Here is a 21,930-nt window from a genome sequence, read left to right on the forward strand (position 1 = left end):
TTCCTGTAAGTTTTAGCTTTTTTGCTGTGTCCACCTCTAGTGTTCTCTTCGTCAGTGTCTGTTATCAGTCTGGGTTGGACCACCGGCAGCCACCTCCACTCCAGTCAGTTGCAGAGGATGTTCATGTCACATGTGCTGGAGACAAACCAAGCCAGCTTGAGAGCTGTAATGAAATCGTAGAGTTTAATGTGTTTATCTCATCATTTTCGTTGAGATGATCGTAGGGGAGAGGGACTTCCCCTCAACATGGTAAGGGAATCCCAAGTACGTAAACAAGATGACGTACTAAGATGTTCTCCCCCTGATAGTAAGTTGCCCCCTTTTTCACCCTCTATACCCCCCAGTGTGCCCCTCAGACATGATGAAGTTAGGCCTGCTGGTCCTCTTACTGCTCCCATCCACGTTCAGAACTGGTTCATGCTGGGAGGGCGGATCGGCCAAACTAGGGTTGGGATATCCCTCCTCAAGGTGTCCCTGAATGATAGGGCTGCTTCTCACTCACACAGGCCTTATCTCCCCCACCCTCCCCCCGCCAGGTCGCTCAGCAACCAGAGGGGTTGAGGGGTACAGAGCATCTTAGTGCCGACGTAGTTTCAAATGGGTGTTCCCGCTCCTCTCGTTCTCTCTCTGTACTCATCTTTTGGTTCCCCCCCGGCTCACTTTATCACCAGGCTCGTCTGGGCTGACAGAACAGAGATCGTCCTGTTTCCAGCGTTGGAGACCAGGTGGGAGGACCTGCATGCAGGTAAGGGTGTGGCCCACTCCGGGCACGGGTCAGACACACTTTGTGGTACCACTGGACTGGATGGCAGAGATCAAACAGAATAGAGATATTTGAATGTAACCGGATAGGAGAGCAGGATATTGTAACTTTTTATGTCTCTGCCATGTTTGTGAGATAAGGCGGGAACTCAGTCGACGTTATCTTGAGCTGAAATAATCTTCTGGACAAAATAATAGAAACACTTACAAACAAAGATATCTGCTGCACATATTTACTTTGCAGATAATTTCAGTTACATTTTATAATCAGTTGAGGTCAAGTGGAATTATTGGCTTCTGACAGTAGAAGCCACTGAAGATTCTCACCATTTGTTGGGCCCCAAGAAATATTTCAGATGCATATTTTTCTTTTTTATTATCACTTTCACTGATTACAGAGTCAAGAATTGTTTCCGTTAAATGCCAATGTGTTCCCAACATGCAGCACCATGACACGCTCAGATGTGCTGGCCATACCTGTAGATCTGTGTCTTTCGAGCATTACTATCAATCTTTATTTATCAATGTTATGCACATGTAAAGCTGTAAAGTGGAGTTGGGTCTGGTTTTTACTCGACCTTGATTTTGACTACAATTTTGCACAAATGCACCCGACTTGTTCAGCTGTTTGTGAAATTCACGTGCACTCTAATTTCACAGCAATTATAGCCTATAATTTTTTTGTAATTCTGTCTAAATGTAAATGTATTTTTTTAACAGTTATTTTATATTACTTGACGTTACAGTAGCTGCATTTAAAAGTTTTTCGCTGTACTGTAGTGCACAGAACAGAGGTGTCTGGTTGGAGACGGGTGTAACCCAGAGATAAGGCTCTGTGCAACTTCTTTTTAAACTATAACGTAGTTCACATTGTCAGCGTTTGATTAACTATCTGTCCTGAACCGTGGCTCTGCAGGCAGTCATGGTAGATGGCGGTATCTTGCTCAAAGTAGCATCAAACGAGGTTTCTTATTGGCTTCTGTGGTGGCACAGTAGAGAAAACACACTGCCGAGTTTGACTACAAAATAATGATTCTTTTGCTAAAATTGCAACAAGAAAAATAATCCACGTTACTCTTTTTCTGTCTCAGGGAATGCATAAGAGTAGCTGAGAGTTTGAAGAGTCAACATCTGAAAACATCCATGGAAAACGCTTTCAGTTTTGAGGAGGTTGGTGTTTTTTTTGACCTTTTACAATTTACCGTCTTCGTCATCAATATTCACAATTGCCAGATATATTGAGATATTGAAGCTCCACAGTTGTGTGCTCAGACAACATTTCAGGAAATTTACACTCCAAATAAACTAGATTGGCGCTCAGTAGAGCACCAAGGCCCTACAGTTGGTGGAGGTTATAAAGGGATCTTGGGAAATTGGCCTTGATGGAGACTGTGGAGTTTCATATATTCAATGAAAATTCAATAAATCCAGCAGCAATATACATATTTCCCTTAACTGCTCAATTTCTGTTAAACATTTTTTCTTCCCTCTTGTCTAGGGCAGTGACATGTCCTATGAAGATTCAGCCTTACCCTCTCCAGTGAGACTGTGAGTCCTTTCTCTCATGTTTCAGCAGCACTTCAGTATTTCTAGATGACTGTATACTATGCTGGGAAACTGCTCCTGTTTCTGATAAGATAAAGCTAATGGGTCTTTGCCCTGAATTAAGAATGTCAGGCCACCAATACAAATCCCTCCAATCAAAATATTAAATATAGGATTGATAAGCAGTTAAAGTGATGTGATCATAGTTTAAACGATGATGACTTTGCGTAATGTGGTTTAATGTAATGATCAACCCACAGCCATGACAGATTCGGCATTTCCCTCCAACTTTACCAAACATGTTAGCCTCTTTCAGCTCGTTGTTTTGAGTTAGATATTTTCCTCAGGAGTGGGTGGAGACCAAACCTTAGCCAAAAGGGCAGTACATACAGGTCTTAGAGTTATAATGTGACCAGAAAAACCAGTTCAAGTGAGAGCTGATGTCGCTCCAAGACTGCTAAGTGTGTGAATAGCATGTTCATCATAACAGCTGCATACGGTGATAATGTAATGTAAACAGCTTTTCTGAAGTGACCCAAAAAAATGAATGTATGGGGTTTTGAGCTCTACTTGAAGCCAAAAGTGCACATTTGCTTCGCCACCAGATGCAAATTTTATTTTTGATTGACTGATTTATTTTAATCAGGGTATAGCTATGTTGAATCATGGACATTGTCTGTCTGATTTAGGTTTTCAGTTGACAGACATATTAACATGAATCTTGACGTCAGTGACAGTCAGAAAGTGGTAAATAACCTCTATGATGTAGCCGCGTAGGCCCATCCTCCTTGAGAAGATTTTTTTTTTTCATACTGCATTTGGTAAACAGGCCTGTGAGCCTAAACTCAGGGCACAGAAACTTTCTCGACAAAGCAGTAACTGATAAGATATCCCTTAAGCAATCTCGCCCTCTTGTGGCCGAGGAGAGAATCGCATTAAAACCAAACTTTATGGAGGTTATGGAGCACTTGATCAGCCTGAACTGAGACTCTTTCTTAGATTGATTTGAAGTATTAAGAAAAAAACAAGAGAGAATGGTTCGATGTTTCTGTTTCTCCTCACCACCAGGACCCCACTGGGCCAGATCTATGACCTGGAGTCGAGGATGCAGGAGGAGGAGGACAATGAGCCACCTATGGAGGCCGTTGTCATCCCCTATGAACCAGGTGGTAGGTTCACCTCGCACAACATGCAGCTGTCACTTGATTTTGATTTGACTTTTTTACATGTGTGCACATTACACTTTTCTGTCCTTATTTCAGCTTACATGAACGTGAACACCAATGCCACCACAAGAGGGGATGCTCAAGTTAGTCAACATCCTTCCCACCTATCATTAAAGTAAACCAACATTATCTGCTCCTGTGTTTTTCTAATCAACCATGTTCTATTACCACAGGCCTATGTGGAGCTGAATGAGCTCCAGGGCAACAGCTGGCAGGAGACCAGCCGCTGGATGGGCTACGAGGAGAACCTCAACACCGCCACAGGCAAATGGGGTCCTTCTCATGTCTCCTATCTCACCTTTAAAAGTCTGCTCCAGCTCCGCAAGACCATGAGCACAGGTGACTTTTACAACTTAAATGAAGCAGAAATCAGTGTTCAGTGTTCGGTGAGTATGTCCAATTAAAAAGCAACTCAAATGTGCTCAGGTGCCGTCATCTTCGACCTGAACGCCGGCAGTCTGTCCGCCGTGGCTGAGAAGGTGGTCGACGAGCTGCTGAACAAGAATGAGATCCGTGCGAGCGATCGGGATGGCCTGCTGAGAGCTCTCCTCATGAGACGCAGGTATTCCTCCCTCTCTGTCAACTACAAGACAATGCCATAGAAGTGTGTCCAGCCTGCGTATTATGCTCATTTTATCTGTCCTTCCAGTCAGTCTGAGGGTCCTGTGGTTACTCCCTCTGGAGACATTGAGATGCAGACCTTTTCCGTCTCCAAGAAGGTATGACTTTGTTTTTGTCAGTTTTATCCACATTATTATTATGTCATTACATTTATTGACCTGCTGATGTTTTTCTGCAGAGAGACGGCTCTGAAAACATGGAGGCCTCAGTTGTCCTCTCAGGTATGTTCATGTCATTTGTGTGCACATAGGCGTCTCCACCTCTGGAGCAGATATGGCTTACATAAAAAGGGTGATTTTTCATAGGTGTCCTGGACATCCTGGAGAAACCAGTGGTGGCTTTTGTGAGGTTGAGTGACTCCGTGGTGATGGAGTCAGCCCTGGAGAGTCCCATCCCTGTTCGCTTCGTCTACGTGCTGGTCGGCCCCAGAGACAGCGGGATGGACTACAGAGAGAGTGGACGTGCCATGGGCGCTTTGATGGCCGACTGGGTGAGAGAGAAGACCTTCCTGCTATCAGTCCTGAGCTCCTGAGTTTGGTGCGGGTGTATTAAAGCTTCCTGTGTTCGCGCCTCGACAGGTATTCTGTCTGGAGGCCTTCCTGGCCCAGACTGACAAAGATCTGACCAACGCCATCTCTGACTTCATGGACTGCAGCATTGTGATCCCGCCCACTGAGATCCAAGATCAGGGGATGCTGGAGCCAATCATCCAGTTCCAGAGGAGGATGCTGCGAGAAAGAGTCCGTCCCTCTGACACCCGTCTTGCATTTGGCGACAGGGTCAAAGGTCAGCATACAGAGCGGTTCTTACAGAACCTCATTTTCCTTCTCCTCTTCTCACAGAATTACATATTTGATAAAGCAAAAGTTTTTACGCTTACAAAATCAACCTACCACCACCTCTGAAGCTCACAAATTAGATGCACATAAGTAGCTTCAGCCGTTAGAAGTCTCAAAACATTGTTTCCTCCTGTTTATTTCCTCTAAACTGAGCTCACTTGCTGCTGACTGTATGTGTAGCAGACAGATATGTGAGAAGCGCCAGTCTTTTCATCTACCTCACTGCTGGCTACATTACCGAATAAAGGACATTCACCAGGCAACAGAGGTGGGCAGGGGCAGGCCTCTTCACTAAAAGAGCCAAGACAATTTCAAAGGAAATGTTTTCTTAACTTTGAGAAGATCAGCTCAATCATTGTTAAATATAGAAAACGTAAACAAAGAAAGGAAAGGAAAACAAGACAGCAGAAAGGGACAAATCTAACTGAAACAATTTCAAAAAAGACTTGAAAGCGATATAAAAAAAGATGCAGAATTAATATTGATGTAAGTTTTATGTGTGTGCCTATGCAGTTTATAAAGCTCCAGAGGAGCCGCGGGAGGACCCTCTGGCCCGTACAGGCTATCCTTTCGGTGGGATGGTGAGGGACCTCAAGCGCCGTTTCCGTCACTACATCAGCGACTACACAGACGCTTTGAACCCTCAGGTCCTCGCTGCCGTCATCTTCATCTACTTCGCCGCCCTGTCCCCGGCCATCACTTTTGGAGGGCTTCTGGGTAAAAGAGAGATGTTGTTTGTTCTCCAAGGATCAATTAATTTCCAGGAGTGAATTGACCGTTAACATTTCTCTCTCGTCTGACTCTAGCTGACAAAACAGAGAAAATGATGGGCGTGTCAGAGCTTATGGTCTCCACCTGCATCCAGGGTGTCATCTTCTGTCTCATCTCCGCCCAGCCTGTCCTCATCATTGGCTTCTCTGGACCTCTGCTAGTGTTTGAGGAGGCTTTTTACGCTGTAAGTATGATTTGTCAGATGTTGAAACTAAATTTTACCAAAAATAAATTGTTACTAAGCCATTTTTTTTTCTTCTTAAATGTCTGTTCTCATTCATTAATTCATTAATTCATTCATTCATTCCATACTAGTTCTGCAAGTCCCAGGGCATTGAGTACATCGTGGGTCGTATCTGGGTGGGGATGTGGCTGGTATTGATCGTGATCATCATCGTGGCCGTGGAAGGCAGCTTCCTGGTCAGATTCATCTCCCGCTTCACTCAGGAAATCTTCTCCATCCTCATCTCTCTCATCTTCATCTATGAGACTTTCAGCAAGCTCTTCAAGGTCCATCTCTTTGTCCACATCACATCCCAGACATGATCTCCCCTCAGCCACCACTGTAACGCCCTCACTTGCAATCTCTTATTTTGCTTTCCTCTGACTTCCCACCGCAGATCTTCAAAACCCACCCTCTGATTCTGAACTACGACCATCTGAACGACTCATCGGAAAACCCCTTCCACCCGATCATCAAGGAGCACGTCGAGTTCCATGGAGATGGCAACGTTACCATCCACGAGCTGGAGATTGAAAGGCCCTACCCCAACACTGCTCTGCTGTCCATGTGTCTGATGTTTGGCTGCTTCTTCATTGCGTACTTCCTCCGCAGTTTCAAGACTGGTCATTTCCTCCCCGGCCCGGTAAAAACAATCTCCCATCTATGGAGATTACAAAAAAATGGCAGTCATATCTGAATGTAATTCACATTGCAAAATGTATGTTTCTTTGCTGAATTTTGCTCACTTCTGCCTCACCAGATCCGTCGTCTGATAGGAGACTTTGGTGTCCCCATTGCTATTTTCTTCATGATTGCTGTGGATATCAGCATTGAGGATGCTTACACTCAGGTAAATTTTGTGTCGTGGTGAGTTAAGTCATCCCTATAAGTTCTAGAATTGCTCATACCCGGGGCTGCCGACATGGGGGGGGGGGGGGAACAGCAGGTCATGCGTCCCTACAAAGACTTATTAAGAAATACAAAAAATTTATTAGCTTGCATTTATAAAAAATCTCTGCAAACCTTTTATGTGTCTTTCTCTAATGCTTTGGTTGCAAATGGTCCAACTGAACATCATCCTGTCCCCTTGTAGAAACTGGTTGTGCCAAAGGGTGTTGAGGTGACCAACCCCGCAGTCAGAGGCTGGTTCATCAACCCCATGGGAGAGAAGAAGCCTTTCCCGATCTGGATGATGGGCGCCAGCTGTGTCCCAGCGCTGCTTGTCTTCATCCTCATCTTCCTGGAGTCCCAGATTACCACGTGAGTCACGTGCTGAACACATCAGTCTTTAATATTACTTCATGTGAAGTGAAAGTAAGACTTTGAATGTTCTCTGCTAGGCTGATTGTGAGCAAACCTGAAAGGAAGATGATGAAAGGATCCGGTTTTCATTGGGATCTGCTCATCCTGGTCACCATGGGAGGAATCTCCTCTATTTTCGGGGTGCCCTGGCTGAGTGCTGCCACTGTGCGATCCGTCACCCACGCCAACGCTCTCACCGTCATGTCCAAGGGCCCGAAACCAGAGATTGAGAAGGTGCTTGAGCAGAGGATCAGTGGCTTTCTGGTTGCCATCATGGTTGGTAGGTGCTGCCATCTACAGGTCTGACCTAGACACAGCAGGGTCACAGTGAAATGACCATTTCCCTTTGATAATCATTCCCTTTTTATGGCCTCCAGGTGTTTCTATTTACATGGAACCCATTCTGAAGATGATTCCCATGACAGCCTTGTTCGGTATCTTCCTCTACATGGGTATCACCTCTCTGAGTGGAATCCAGATGTGGGACAGGATGCTCCTGTTGATCACACCAAAGAAGTACCATCCCTCTGATGCCTACGCCACCAGGGTATGCAACAGTCTCAAATAAAGTCCAGAACCTCACTCTTATAATTAACATATTTACATGTTTACACCCTCATGTAAGGAGATAAGTCACTGTAGAAAATATGGTAATGTTGTGTCTCCTTTTTTTGTACCCCTTTGTGGTCATTCTGTGCTGCTTTATAGTCCTTTTGTGTCTCCTTGTGGTCATGATGTGTTACTCTGTAGTTGCTTTGCACATCTTTTGGCTCATTTTGTGTGTTTTTGTGGTCCTTTTGTGTCTCGTTTTGATTGTTGCACACCTCTTTGTGGTCGTTTTGAGTGCCTTTGTGGTTTTTATGTGTCTCTCTGTAGCTGTTTTGCACCTCTTTATGGTTTTTAACATCTCTTTTGTTTTTCTCTTTGTCGTTGTTGTGTGGGTCTTTGGAGTTGTTTTTATCTTCTTTGTGGCCATTTAGTATCTCTATGGAGTCATTTAGCTGACCTTCCAACAACAAGGTATTAGCCCAGGGATTCATGATTCTTTTGAGAAATCCCTCCATGGACAAGACTGCCACATTTAATTGTACAGGTGTTCCTGTTTCCACCAATGTAGTGCTTTTTCGCCTATGACAATCTCCCAGTAAATCCCCCTACCATAAATTAGCATTCTGTTAATTTTCATGTTAATCTTTGTGTTTGTCCCTGCTAATGCTCTCCCCTGTGTACATTTGTGCAGGTGTCGACATTACGGATGCATCTCTTCACTCTGATCCAGCTGGTCTGCCTGGCTGTCCTGTGGATGGTGAAGATGAGCACCTTTTCTCTGGCACTGCCTTTCGTTCTCATTCTCACCATCCCTCTCCGCATGGCCATGACCGGCACTCTCTTCACTCCCCTCGAAATGAAATGTGTAAGTACCTCTCTGTGTGTCTGCCAAGATTAACATTATAACGTCATCAGGTTTCTTTGCTGTAATTGGACGTGTTTTTGTTGCAGCTGGACGCAGATGATGCCAAAGTGACTTTTGAGGAGGAACCTGGGAAGGACGTGTACGACGAGTCCCCACTGCCATAAACAACCTCTTTTCATTAATGTTTCATCCACAAACATAAATGAAATCAATTATTGACTACAAGTAATCAGGAGTCTTAAAAAAGAAAAATTTAATGTTCTGTTCTGTTATTTTTATTTAAAGGAAATTACCTCTCATTTATAGAAATCATGCGTTTTTAATGCAGGCGAATCTGTTTGCGAATCTGCACCCCAACAGAGCCCCAATAATATAGTCCATATTGTAATCAAGATTAGATTTCATCACTTCATTTGACTCCATTTGTTTTAGTTGATTAAAAATGACCTTTGTTTGGTTTCTTACCTCAAGCTGTTTTATGTTTTATGATGCAGGAGAAACATTTGAGTTCTTTAAATGAGCAGTTATTTCCCTTCAGAAGCCAGACAAATCCATATTTATAGTATTGTTTTTGTTTCCTTCTTTTAGAGCATAAAAGTATATCTGAGTGACCACCAGTGATGCCACATTGTATATCTGCACGTCATAATAATGTGATACTTAATGTTGACTATTTAAGCAAGCAGATTTGATCCATTCAGCTCTTTACACGTCCACAAATGATGAATATCTATGAGGTTTCCACATACATACAGTAGCCTTTCCTCTATTTAGTCTCAAACTAGTTTTAAATTGTGTTACTCGAGTTTGCCTTATTTGGTTTACTGAACAACGTGGTCTTTCTTGTTCAGCCGACCTTTTTAGAATGTGTATAGAAAGATGTGTAATGCACTTATATCTTATTTTGAGTGTGTAATTGCTTTTCTAATTAAACGATGGGTAATAGGTATGCTAGATATTGGATGATGAGATATGTGCTTGAGCTGATTGTTTTTACTGATGATATGATCAGGAAAAAGTCTAATTTGTAAATGTATCTTATTATGCCTTTTTGTGATGTTCTACCATGTGTTTGTGTGCTTTAAACACTGTACATGCTTTGGATTTTCACTTTATTGAAAATAAAAACAGCCTACAACAGTGCTTGTTTTCAGACAATACAGTATCTCACATCACTCACAGCTCACTTCAGTCATCTTACCCTGAGTAAAAAGAGAGGAGTGTTCAATTGGACCAAGATGCCTGCCACTCAGCTGCATGCTGCGTTCAGGGCAATCAAGTAAAGTACCACATCAAGCAGTTTGACGTGTTAACGTGCTCCAGTTACGGAAATTTGTGAAGATATGGTAAAGACAGACTGACAAGGTCCGAACAATCCAAATTCTTTACACAGAGAGACAGAATAACACATCGACATATATGTCATAGACATGGAGAGCACTTGTTCAAAGACATTTGGTTATTTATCAATAATATATAACGACTTCCCTCATTTTTAGGAAATTTTATTTCAGTCTGCTGACAATGTACAATCATAGCACCTTACGACAGGTTAGCGGTATTTCATTAACCCAGTTCCTATTTGTCATTTATTATTATTTCTTTTCATAAAAGGTACCTTCTTCTACACAAACAAGGCTGAGCCCAACGTGTAGTATATTTGATATGAATGAGCAGCCATACTTAGTAGAATATTGGTGAAAAGATTAGATAAAAGATTTTCTATCTACAGACTTTAGGGTGAAAAATGTCCATTTCAAATTGGAAACTGATGGAATTAAGTAAAAAATGCAATAAACTGGACCTTTAAAAAAGGATTAGGATTATTTCCCAAATTAGGGCCATATTACATTTTTTTTGTGTGTTATTTCTTTGAATTTTATATTACTACGCAATTTAGTTAAGGATATTGGGATACCAGTTACATAACAGAAGTCAAATTAAATGTGACATGTTACTCTTGGATACATTCAAAACATAAAAATACATATATGTCATAGAACAAACAATCAAGTGAAACACTAAGACATCCCTAACTAATTTTGAGTAGTGTAAAGTTAAGGCATAGCTTTATTTGCACACTATCCGTTTTGTAGAGCTGTGTCTGTTCTTTGGTGCATCGATCACGACGTTTCCGACAGCACCCGAACGCAGCACGGTTTAACAAGGCCGAGTGCCTGAAAGTAATTTGTTTTCCTTGAATCGGATTGACTGGATTGGACGGCCGGGGGTTCCGCCCACAAACACACAAGGTGGAGTTGAAAAGAAAAAAAAAAACACGCTGTGCCAAAATGAAGCTGTCAAACAGCCTCTTACAATTTGCTTTAAGAGGATTCGGGCAATGTTAAAATGCATGGAGGCTGCTGTGAAGACCTCTCAGATTGATCGCTCCAAAGTGGAAATCTGACGTTGATGAAAATTATAAACTTTTTTTTTTTTTTTCAAATGTTTGTTATTTATGTTAAGTTATGGGAGTATGTAAGATAATCGGGCGGAATTCAAATTAGATCGGGCACAACTTTCATGAAACTTGCAGCCCCGCTAAAGATTTCCGTGGTGCAAAGTTCGGCTGGAGCCTTCTGACAAGAGTCGGCGAGCCTGCGGGCGTGAAAGAAAGAATAATCGCCCTCGGTTTGGGTTCAGAAACAAGGTCGGGGAAAAAATATCTGGATGTCTCGGCGTGGCGAAATGGTTGGATGGAGAGAGAGGAGCTGCTGCGCGTTGAGTGGAGGGAGACGGCGAGTGAGATGGAGGCGGGGGGGAAGGACCATCTCTGCGGGGACTGGAGCCCGGGACCGACGGCGCAGTGCTGGCTATCGTTCAACCCTCCCCTTCTTCCTCCACAACGACACCGAGGCTCACGCCGAGACGCAGGTAAGCCAACAAAACAGCCGCTCGGTTTCACAATACGGCGAGAGTGCGCTATAAACAAACTCGAATAACCTTCTTTTAAAAAAAACAACAGAAGTCCATCTTATTTTAAATGTATGGCGGTGTTTTTCTTTCACAACGGCTCGGTCGGTAACCTCTTTTGTAGTAGCGAAATAAACCGACCGCTGTGGTAGGGCACAGGCGAGGTCGGCCATAGCCGGATTTCTTGTCTTCTACAGCGGGGACGAAACTGCATGTCGGACCGGGAGGTAAACCGTTGGGTTCTATCAAAACTACACCGAGCGACCGTTTAAATGCAAATTCCCCGCATCGAAACGCGACCATTTCGTGCTGTATGCGGGTTGTTTCGGGGGTTTTTTAAGCGTGGGGGAATTAGCGGTGGTTTCCGCGCCGAGACCTCCATGCGGCTGTTGGCGGAACAACCAGCCGCCTCTCTCGGTTAGCCATCAGGGATCTCGGTTTAATATCTCACCGTGCAGAGACTCGCCCTCTCTCTCCCCCTCTCTCTCTCACTGACTAGCCCAGAACCGCCGACGACCGAGCTCGGAGAACCCGCCTTCTTGATCTTTCTTATGCGCTTTTGGACCGAGGGAAGGGAGACTGCAACGCCCTGGCTCTAGTTTTTAAGCTGAGTTTTCTGTGTTTGCAGTGCGCCATTGGACCTTGTCACGGTAGGTTTTTCCCCCTTGTAGCGCTGAGCTGAAGCATGGCGGACCTGGAGCCGTTTGTCGCGCCAGTGAAGCTGCTCTGCCTCGGATGTTACCGTGTTTCCTTTCGGCGGTTGGGCTTAGAATATTTTTTTTAGACGTAGTTTTAACGGCACGGTGTCGTGGATGAGAACATTAGCGGGTAACGGTTAAAAACGAACTGTTTCGTCAAGGGGCTGTAATGTTTGGCAAACGTGAGAAGTATTTTCCATTTTCTTCTTTCTTCCTGTGCCTCCGCAAGTCCTTCCAGCCATCCACCATGAAATGTATATCTCGGGGACGTTATCGCAGATTTGTTCAAAATTCGTTTTTCTTTCACTCTCTGTGAAATCTATCGGTAATTCAACAACATAAAAAAAAAGGTTAAATTTAATGCTTAAATTAAAATAGTTTAAATTATGTCTGTTTTGATCTGTTAGTCCGGAGGTCTGCCCTCATTTCTTGTTAAATAAGCTCAAAGTTTTGTAATAAAATGCTTTAATATATATAGTTAATATCAGAGAAGTCCCTTTTGTCGTGCCAAGTTGCCCTTGGCCATGTAATGCTTCAGCTCCCAAATGTTTTTACCATCCATATGTTGCGATATTGTAAAAAATCATAATGAAATTCAACATAACTGATATTCTATTGCCTCCAGGTGTAACTTTAACGTCGAGGAGGCTCTGTTTGAGTGAAATAAATGTGGATTTTGGTAGGTTTTCACGTAGTCAGGTCGCATCGTGGACGCCACAGTGAGCTGGGGCCACCAAGGACACGATGAACAACGAGCAGCCGCCATCATTGGAGCACAGCTCGGCTACGCCTCGCTGAAGAATGCACTGGCTTTTGCTCTTAAACAGCCTCAGCAAACGCCAGAAACCCGCTTAAAGCGCTCAATAAATACACGCAAAACACATTTATTAATTGCAAGCGACTTGTATGTCGACGTCCTCGCTCCAGCCCCGGTAAACACTTGAGGGGAAGATTATAGGGTTGCATGGCGGAGCTAGATCCGCGTCCATCGGTGATGAGGCGCCTCTACCGAGTGAGTGAGTGGCGCATTTGGCTGCAGTACTTCCAAGCCACCATTCCCCCTCGTCGGAGACCGAAAGCAGATCCCCCGTCCATGGTCAGCTGGTCGCCTACAGCTGCCTGTCCGTCCACGTCCATTTCGCTTCCTCCTTCCGTGTATCCTCCCCAACCCTCCGTTCCGACAGAAAAATCCTCCATTACCGGGTGGACCGAGCGAGAAAATGGTCGCTCCTGCGTGTCCACGATACTTTCTTAGTTGCGGGATCAGGACAGTTACTGATACGCCAAAATTCCGACTGGCAACATTTGCTCGACGAAGACTCCCGTTGTCGAAGCTAGTTGTGCTAGTTGAAGCCCTCCGCAGTGTTATTTGAGATTTGAAGCCGTCACAAGCAATAGCCTATGTCTCACCATGTAGCGTAAACGTTTAAGGGGCGGTGTAATGAACATAAACCATTATGTCGAGGCGAATCTCAAATGCCACCACTGGAACGGCAGAGTTTATACTTTTACACCCCAACAGAAACACTTTTAAAAACGTATAAATATAAATCATCGTCGAACTTATTAATAATTTACACATTTAAATCACAGTATCCTTAAAATGCGGTGGTTTGAAAACACAGCTATACCACCAATAAAGAACATATATTCATGGATTTTAATGCTTTTGTGTGTGCGTCTCTATTAAAGTTTGTTATTGTAAAAGATGTTTTTGATAACTTTTGATTTTTGTTGCTTTTGAAGATACGAGACAGTACACCCACAAATGAATGGAGCAATGGAGGCAACGACCCAAATCCACGGTGGGGTATTCCACAGTTTACTCCTGGGAATTATTTATTATTCTTTAGATTGGATTTTATTAGATAAGATGGGCTTTATTCATCCCACAACGGGGTAATTCACTTGTTACAACAGCTCAAAATGCAACAAGTACTGCTAATAAGAAATCAGACAAATATACATAAAGTTGAGTAGAAAAATAAGATTTTATATTATTTTTTTAAAAAGGCGAGTGGAAGGTGATTGTTCAGGTAGTGCTTTAGTTACAAGTTACAATCTGATGGCTGTGGGGATGAATGATCAGTGGGGAAAAAAAATATGTATGTTTTTAAAACTTTGTGTATTCATCCCACATAGCAATACAAGTTAAGTCATGTATGCTGATCAACATTACAGAGGGATATTGGTATTTTTGTACATGTATATGCAATAAAAGTCGTGTGTTGCATTATTTTATGTGAAATATGATAGGGATCTCTCTATAATTTGACATCATTTGAAAAAAGTGAGACATTTATGCTAGTTTTGTAACATAGTAGACAGTTGCAGCATGTTTTGATTGTTTCAATAATCTTTTTTTTGCATCATTTCTCTTGGTTTGGTATTCTAGTGTGGGCCCAGGAGGACCTATTAAAACTGCTGGAGGCCATGAAAGTAGCCCTGCCTCAGAAAGACCTGACAAAATACAAAACATCAGAGTCTCACCTCGACTGGCAGAAGGTGGCCTTCAATTCCTACACAGCAGAGATGTGTAAGCAGAAGTGGCAGGAGGTTTCAAAAGAGGTCAGTCATGTATTGATATACATTGATTGACGTAAATCGTTTATTTTGTGCTCCATTTAATTAGCGTGTTTTTTCCTGACATATCCACAGATTCGTAAATTCAGGACCCTCACAGAGCTGATAGTCGATGCGCAGGACTACATCAAAAATCCGTACAAGGGCAAGAAAATAAAGGTGAATTAAAATCGATATTTCATGCAATGGAAAACCCAGCCGTCTTAGTGGAACTCAAATCTCAAACCCCCCCTCCCCCCCTTTATTTTCCCGTCAAACACAGAAACATCCAGATTTCCCCAAGAAGCCCTTGACTCCGTACTTCCGCTTCTTCATGGAAAAGAGGGCCAAGTATGCAAAGTTGCACCCAGAGATGAGCAACCTAGACCTAACTAAGATCCTCTCCAAGAAGTACAGGGAGCTGCCCGATAAGAAGAAGGTCAGACGAAAACAGATACCTCGACTAACACATATGTGCTTCGTACTATTTCATACAGTTTTTATAACAACAAATACTGCTTTCTTTTCATGTCTTCAGAAAAAATATGTGGAGGACTTCTTAAGAGACAAAGAATCATTTGTGACTAGCATGATGAAGTTCAGGTGAGAGTTCTAGTGATCATATTAACATGTTGTAGACTCAGGGAGAATATTAGCCCTGCATGTTTAGAATATTTAAGAATGATAATTGTGCTTAAATGTTGGCTTATGATGTGTAAATGCAGGGAAGCACACCCAGACCTCATGGAGAGTATGACCAAGAAAGGTTCAAATGTACCAGAGAAGCCCAAGACACCCCAACAGCTGTGGTATAACCATGAAAAGAAGGCATTTCTAAAGACGCGCCCAGATGTAAGTTTAAAGATTCTACAACGCAACATGAAAAAAATGCCCCCTCTTAAACTGTAACCGTAATACCATGTGTGTTAATATTTTATTTTACCCCATTTTGACACCAGGCGACCACCAAAGACATTAAGGACAGCCTTGGAAAACAGTGGACACAGCTGTCTGACAAGAAGAGGCTCAAATGGATCACAAAGTCTCTGGAGCAGAGGAAAGTGTACGAGGTGAGACTAAACTGTCGTGGTCGAATTATGAAGAACAGTGATGACATCCCTTCCATCTTTCTTCAGTGCTGACTGCTTTTCTTTTGTTTGCCTTTTTCTAGGAAACAATGCGGGAGTACATCCAGCAACACCCAGAGTTAAACATGACTGCAGACGACATCGTGAAGTCCACCCTGACCAAGGCCGAGAGGCACCTGAAAGACAAATCCGACGGCCGACCTGACAAACCCCCTCCGTAAGTCACAGCTGGGAGTACTTGATGCCAATTTTACGCCACCAAACTGTTGGCGAGTTATTTAAATCTAATCTTTTGTGTGCATATGCTTTCAGAAACGGTTACTCAATGTTCTGCGCAGAGTTGATGTCAAACATGAAGGACGTGCCCAGCACAGAGCGTATGGTGATGTGCAGCCAGCGGTGGAAGCTGCTGAAGCAGGGTGAGAAGGACGCCTACCAGAAACGCTGTGAACAGGTGAGCTCAGAACCAGCAAGTCATACAAACACAAAAAAAACTATTAATGTAATAGTGTCTAAAACTGTGATTTGTCTCAATTTTCTACAGAGGAAGAAAGAGTTTGAAATTGAGATGAACAGATTCCTCAGTGTAAGTGTCGTGGTTGCACTCTTGTGTCGTCTTTTAAATTTGTGCTTATAGTTTACATGTCACTGCTGCTTTTTGCTGCCACATTTTCTTATGTGTATTTTCTTCTGCCATATGGGTCTGTAGTCTTTGTCAGAGGAGGAGCAGCAGCGGGTGTTGTCTGAGGAGAAGATAGGTTTTAAGAGGGGCGGTGGAGCCAGCAGTCCTGCCGCCAAAAAGAAAAACGCCAAAGCAAAGGTAAGACCAAGTGTACAAGTCCTGTTCTCGACATGTTAGATGCTTGATGCTATCAGACAGCAAAGGTTCAATGTATGATCATTTAGTTGCTTATTTAGATGTTATAGTATCCCCTTCTGATATTTCTGTGCTCTGTAATTTTCAGGCCAATCCAGAGAAACCCAAAAGGCCGATTTCAGCCATGTTCATCTTCTCTGAGGAGAAGCGTCCCAAACTGCAGCAGGAGCGTCCCGACCTTTCTGACAGCGAGCTCACTAGACTCCTGGCCCGCATGTGGAATGAGCTGCCCGATAAGAAGAAGGTAACCTTACAATGCAATGTAATAACATGCATTGTGGATAACAGGAGCATATGATCCTGATATGTACGCTTGTCTTATCTTGTTGTCATTTAGGAGAAGTATAAACGTCTAGAAACAGTCCTGAAGGCAGAGTCAGAGAAGAAAGAGAAGGAGGATCGTAGTCGTCTGCCGGACCCACCCAAGACTGCGCAGGACATCTGGCAGCAGAGTGTAATCGGAGACTACCTGGCCAGATTTAAGGTTTGCTTGAATACAAACTGTTAATTTTGTACACCATAACACAGGTGTAACGGGTGATACTAAAAATGTCCAAAGAGGCGGAGATAGATCACAGGTTTCCATGTTCCTGCTCAGGGTATAAACCTGGAAATTCAATGTAATTTTGGTTAATTAATACAGAAAATACACATAAGATACTTACCACAAGTGTATTTAATGTGAAACTGTTTTGCAGAGTGACCGGCCAAAGGCGCAAAAAGCTATGGAAGCCACCTGGGGCACCATGGAGAAAAAGGAGAAAATTATGTGGATTAAAAAGGCAGCAGAGGATCAGAAACGCTACGAGGTTTGTGGTAATTCAATAGAACTCCATAGTATCTGTATGTTGCCCAAAGAGCTAACCGTTGATTTAACTGTCTACAACAGAGAGACCTGTGTGAGATGCGCTCACCTGCTGCTGCCATTGCCTCAGGGAAGAAGATGAAGTTCGAGGGTGAACCCAAGAAACCACCATCGTGAGTCTGTCGTGTCCAATATGCTGTTGCTTTCGGTTTTCTTTGGATTCTTTTGAAACTGTAACGTTGTGATTTTTGCACACTTTCGACTCTAGAAACGGATATCAGAAGTTCTCTCAGGAGATGCTGTCCAATGGAGAGCTGAATCACCTCCCGATGAAAGAGAGGATGGCAGAGATTGGCAGCCGCTGGCAGAGGTTACCACTGAAGGACAAGGACCGCTACAAGAAGATCGCTGAGGAGAAGCAGAGACAGTACAAAGTGACGCTGGAACAGTGGCTCGCTGTAAGCAGTGGTTGTTGGTTTTTTTGAGGACTTCGTCAAATCTACTCCAGCACTTATCTAACATTCACCTCTATCCTTCCACAGAGCTTGTCTTCACAAGAGAGAAACACCTACAAAGAATATAATTCTCAAGTAAGTCAGTTATTTCACTGTATTAGAAATTCTACCTTAGCTCTGTAAAGTTCTTATCTTTCTGAGATCTCACGTTGGCTGTTTGACTGCTTGTTGTTTCAGAAAAGGAGAACTACGGCGAAACCAGGAGGCCCTAAAGCGAAGGCCAAGAAATCTGTAAGTACCGACTCTCTCATTCTTCTTCTTGATTCTTAAATCGGCCATAGTGATGTCATCATCCATACCTGAAAATCTGTATTCCCACAGGACACTGAGGAGGAGGAGGATGATGAGGACGAAGATGATGAGGAGGAGCAGGAGAAGGCTTCCTCCGAAGCAGACTCTTCCAGTGAGGATGACGATGATGATGAAGATGACGTGAGTTGAGTTTGAGTGTCTCTTTGTCAGAATACAGAGAACTGAAGCCGATGGTGCTAAATATATATTCTTTGCTGTTGCTTGTTTAAAGAAGGAGGCGGATGATGATGATGATGACGACGACGACGATGATGACGACGAGGCGGAAGACAAGGAGAACAAGTCAGAGGACAGCAGCAGCGAATCAAATTCACAGGGGTCATCGGACTCAGATTCGGACTGAAATGGCCGACGTCATCATGAGACGAACTGAGCAGCGCTGAGCTGAGCCAAGAGTCAAGGGAGCTCTGCCACTGTGCCAACCCTGCTCTCCTCCCACCACTAGGGGGAGCCCCTGCATTGCCTCATCCACTTCACACTCACCCATTTTGTGTTGGTGATCTTCTCATTGGAGGGACCCTGCCCTTATGTCCGACATCAGTTTCATTCCCTCCCCGGTGTGACGGTCATCCGACAGCAAGGGCCGCTGACGTTATGCCAAAAACAGCATCCCACTGGTTTGGTGATGTCACGAACATTTCAGTCTTGACAAACAGGTTCAGTGGTTTAAGGTTAGAGTTTTAATGTCAAGAGGGGAAGTAATAACTCTCCAGTGTTTTATTATATTATTCTGGTAATTAGTTGAAGACCGGTGGCTTCATAGAGCCAAAGAACATAGTATGGTGGATCACTTTAGGGAGGGTGGGGGGGTGTGCAGGGTACTGAAAAATTGCACTCTTCAGAATGTTTCCATTATTATTTTTTTTCTTCTTTTTCCAGAACATTGTTGCGTTGTTCTCTATTCTCAATTTATGATGTAGATTTTATCATTTGGTTCTTAAAGAGGTGGTATTTTTTTCAGGAAAAAAATCAAGCCATTATGAATGTCTTTTTTGTTGCTGGAAAATTTTGTTACGTACCCGTGTTCTCATTTAAAAGATAAGCGTGCCTACATAAAGTGTTAACCCCCTATGGACTTTTTCATGTTTTATTGTTTTGCAATGTTGAACGGAAGTGGATGTGACGAGGCTTTGCTAGTCTTTAAAATGACTTTTTAAAGTAATGCTGCAACATTTGAAATTGCTCATTTGCTTTCTAATTGAGTTAGCTTGGCAGACGTTTCAAATACAGAACTGAAACTAACTTCAATCTCATGTAAATTTGTCACAAGAAATTAAATCTCCAAATATATTTGACTTTAGTGCATAAAACAGCTTTCGCCCTCTTTAATATGGATAATGTATCCCCTGTTTTATTTTGAAAGAACGGTTGGTTGAGGTGTTTATAAACTATATGTGAGCAACGTTTTCATGCCACAAATTCTCTGTTGGTTTGTAGTCTGACCAAATAATTGAGTGCTTCTTGAAACCCACACAGCCTGCTCTAAGATTGACAGCTGTGCCATATTCTGTACATGTTCTTTCAAATTATTGTCCCAACTGTAGTCTGCAGACTATTCTGTGCCTTGGAAATATTGTATTCTTACCCTGAGTGCTAGTTTTCAGTTCATCAGGAATGTTCCTTTATCAAATTACTTATGAACTAAACTCCTCTTACTTTTGTTTAATAATAAGACACAATTTAGTTAAATTTGTATTGATGTTTACACTGATGATTTGGTTGGTTTTATGCCCCAAAAAAGCCTGACTACATCCATGGTGCTTCAAGATTGTGAAACAAAAGAAGCCCAGAGGGAGGTGAAGACTTTCTATGGGTGCTGTAGGATCCATTGCCATGTGTGTGTGTCATTTGTCAAACTTAACTGACATGTCTTGTACACAGAAATCCATCAGTCTGAAACAGTTCTGCCTGACTCAGCAGTTTGGTCTGGCCTGACAGTAATAAACAGTGTTTATTGTGTGACCAGAGCAGTTTGTCACTGAAGGGGATAACACTTGTTTTCCACATTTTTTAGCTCAATCTGACTCTGTTTTTAAAGAATGCGTCACACAGTCGGTGTGTGTTTCTTCTCCGAACCGTTGTTTTACGTTTTAGTTGCGGTTTGTTTGAATTGTTAATAGGTTTGTTTTTAATTGTCGTGTTCTGATCCATCTGGAATCGTTTGTGGATGTCGGACTGAATGGGTTTTCATCAAAGGTTCTTTTTTTTTTTTTTTTTTTTTTAAATGGTATTGACTGTAATCCATCTGGATTTTAGTTTGATGCTTATCCCAAAAAAGTGTGCACTTAAAGTAAATCTGTCCCTCTGTGTGAGTTTGTGTGCATGCATGCACAGAACTGTGTATATACGAGGGTGTGAGTGTGTGTTTCTTTGCTTTAATGTGTGCTGTTTTTACTGTTTTTTGTTGCATACCATGATGTGACTGCAGCATGCATGTTTGTGCCTGTGTGGGGACATCTTACCAACACCATGAATGTAGATATTGTTCAATCTTTTTTTTTTTTTTTTTTTTCTCTCCAAAGGTCTTTAATAATTTTCCCTCTGCGCTGTCGTGTCATTGGTTACCTGAAAAAAACGACAGGACTTCAGTGACTGTCCTTTTGGGTCCACAGACAGAGTACAAGGCGACTCTTAATCTGTTGGTACTGGACTGTTTTGATCATTATGAATCTCATCACTGTCTGAAACAAAACCAGCCTGGACTATTTAAATAATCTGGGGAGGGAAGAAGAAAGCAATTGCTGATATTGATCTGTAGGAGTTTGTTTAAAAAAAAAAAAAAAAAAGGGATTTGGGGAATTGAGTTGCCAGAGGAATTTGGGGTTAAAAACTTGTAATTTTTCTGTAAATACTGTTTTTTGTATTGAGTGCTTATTGTTTTGTTAGTGCTTTAAGTTTGCAAACCCTCATCTGTGACTTCTGAGGCCAGTGAGTTTTTCACTCAATGGGGAGAGTTTTTGGTTTAATTCACCTGTTTTAGTTGTTTCTTCTCTCCCTTCTGTTGGTTTATAGAGATATCTAAGACGGCAAAGCTTTACAAGTTTGTACTGCTGATCATTTGACAAAATTTGATGTTTTCTATAGCTGAGGGTGTTCTTATGTCCTTGTAGTTCAAGTCTTTGGGCAAATAAAAATGATCTTTAACAGTTTGAGGTGTGTGTGTTGTGTTGCAACCTCATACATGCAAACCGAACATGGATAATCACAGTGATGTGGGAACAAATACGCTGTGGACAATTAAAAAAAAAAAAAAAAAAAAAATGCACCTGCTCGGGTGTCTGAAAACTTATATTTGGTTTTTCTTGGTATTCTGGAGAAGAAAAAATAACTACTACTTCAGTTGTCCAGGGAAAATACTGCAACACTTTTATGGTGGGAAGCTCCAGAAATGTTTTGTAGACTACAAATCTTCACTTGACTTTCCGTTGCCATGTGGGTTGGTAGATAATAAGAGAAC

General features: G+C 42.6%; 2 protein-coding genes across 7 annotated transcripts; both read left to right on the top strand.

Annotated features, from left to right (window-relative positions):
- The first annotated feature begins 45 nt into the window (after nt 1–45).
- On the top strand, nt 46–9,846 carry slc4a1a (solute carrier family 4 member 1a (Diego blood group)). Of its 2 annotated transcripts, XM_030408864.1 has the most exons (21): nt 551–745; nt 1,854–1,932; nt 2,261–2,310; nt 3,376–3,476; nt 3,570–3,616; nt 3,707–3,872; nt 3,960–4,095; nt 4,183–4,252; nt 4,333–4,375; nt 4,460–4,644; nt 4,733–4,940; nt 5,507–5,710; nt 5,800–5,948; nt 6,080–6,274; nt 6,385–6,630; nt 6,748–6,837; nt 7,081–7,247; nt 7,328–7,569; nt 7,667–7,836; nt 8,530–8,703; nt 8,790–9,846. In XM_030408864.1, the coding sequence occupies exons 2-21, from the start codon at nt 1,906–1,908 to the stop codon at nt 8,865–8,867; spliced, it is 2,748 nt and encodes a 915-aa protein (XP_030264724.1). In that variant the 5' UTR covers nt 551–745; nt 1,854–1,905; the 3' UTR covers nt 8,868–9,846. The 2 variants fall into 2 exon arrangements, with proteins under 2 accessions (XP_030264725.1, XP_030264724.1); XM_030408865.1 differs by lacking the exons at nt 551–745; nt 1,854–1,932; nt 2,261–2,310; ... (1 more) ...; nt 3,570–3,616; nt 3,707–3,872 and adding an exon at nt 46–50 and having other exon boundaries at nt 4,054–4,095.
- Nucleotides 9,847–10,983: 1,137 nt separating this feature from the next.
- On the top strand, nt 10,984–21,622 carry ubtf (upstream binding transcription factor). Of its 5 annotated transcripts, none has more exons than XM_030408867.1 (21): nt 10,984–11,577; nt 14,061–14,119; nt 14,710–14,882; nt 14,973–15,056; nt 15,160–15,315; nt 15,415–15,479; nt 15,602–15,728; nt 15,836–15,946; nt 16,048–16,181; nt 16,277–16,418; nt 16,509–16,550; nt 16,674–16,784; nt 16,930–17,085; nt 17,179–17,325; nt 17,540–17,650; nt 17,731–17,819; nt 17,915–18,104; nt 18,189–18,236; nt 18,339–18,392; nt 18,483–18,593; nt 18,685–21,622. In XM_030408867.1, the coding sequence occupies exons 2-21, from the start codon at nt 14,083–14,085 to the stop codon at nt 18,814–18,816; spliced, it is 2,220 nt and encodes a 739-aa protein (XP_030264727.1). In that variant the 5' UTR covers nt 10,984–11,577; nt 14,061–14,082; the 3' UTR covers nt 18,817–21,622. The 5 variants fall into 5 exon arrangements, with proteins under 5 accessions (XP_030264727.1, XP_030264728.1, XP_030264731.1 ...); XM_030408868.1 differs by lacking the exon at nt 10,984–11,577 and adding an exon at nt 11,584–11,843; XM_030408871.1 differs by lacking the exon at nt 10,984–11,577 and adding an exon at nt 11,865–12,266 and having other exon boundaries at nt 18,688–21,622.
- Nucleotides 21,623–21,930: the final 308 nt, after the last annotated feature.

Source organism: Sparus aurata, chromosome 23 (assembly GCF_900880675.1).
Source record: "Sparus aurata chromosome 23, fSpaAur1.1, whole genome shotgun sequence".
Lineage (NCBI taxonomy): Eukaryota > Metazoa > Chordata > Actinopteri > Spariformes > Sparidae > Sparus > Sparus aurata.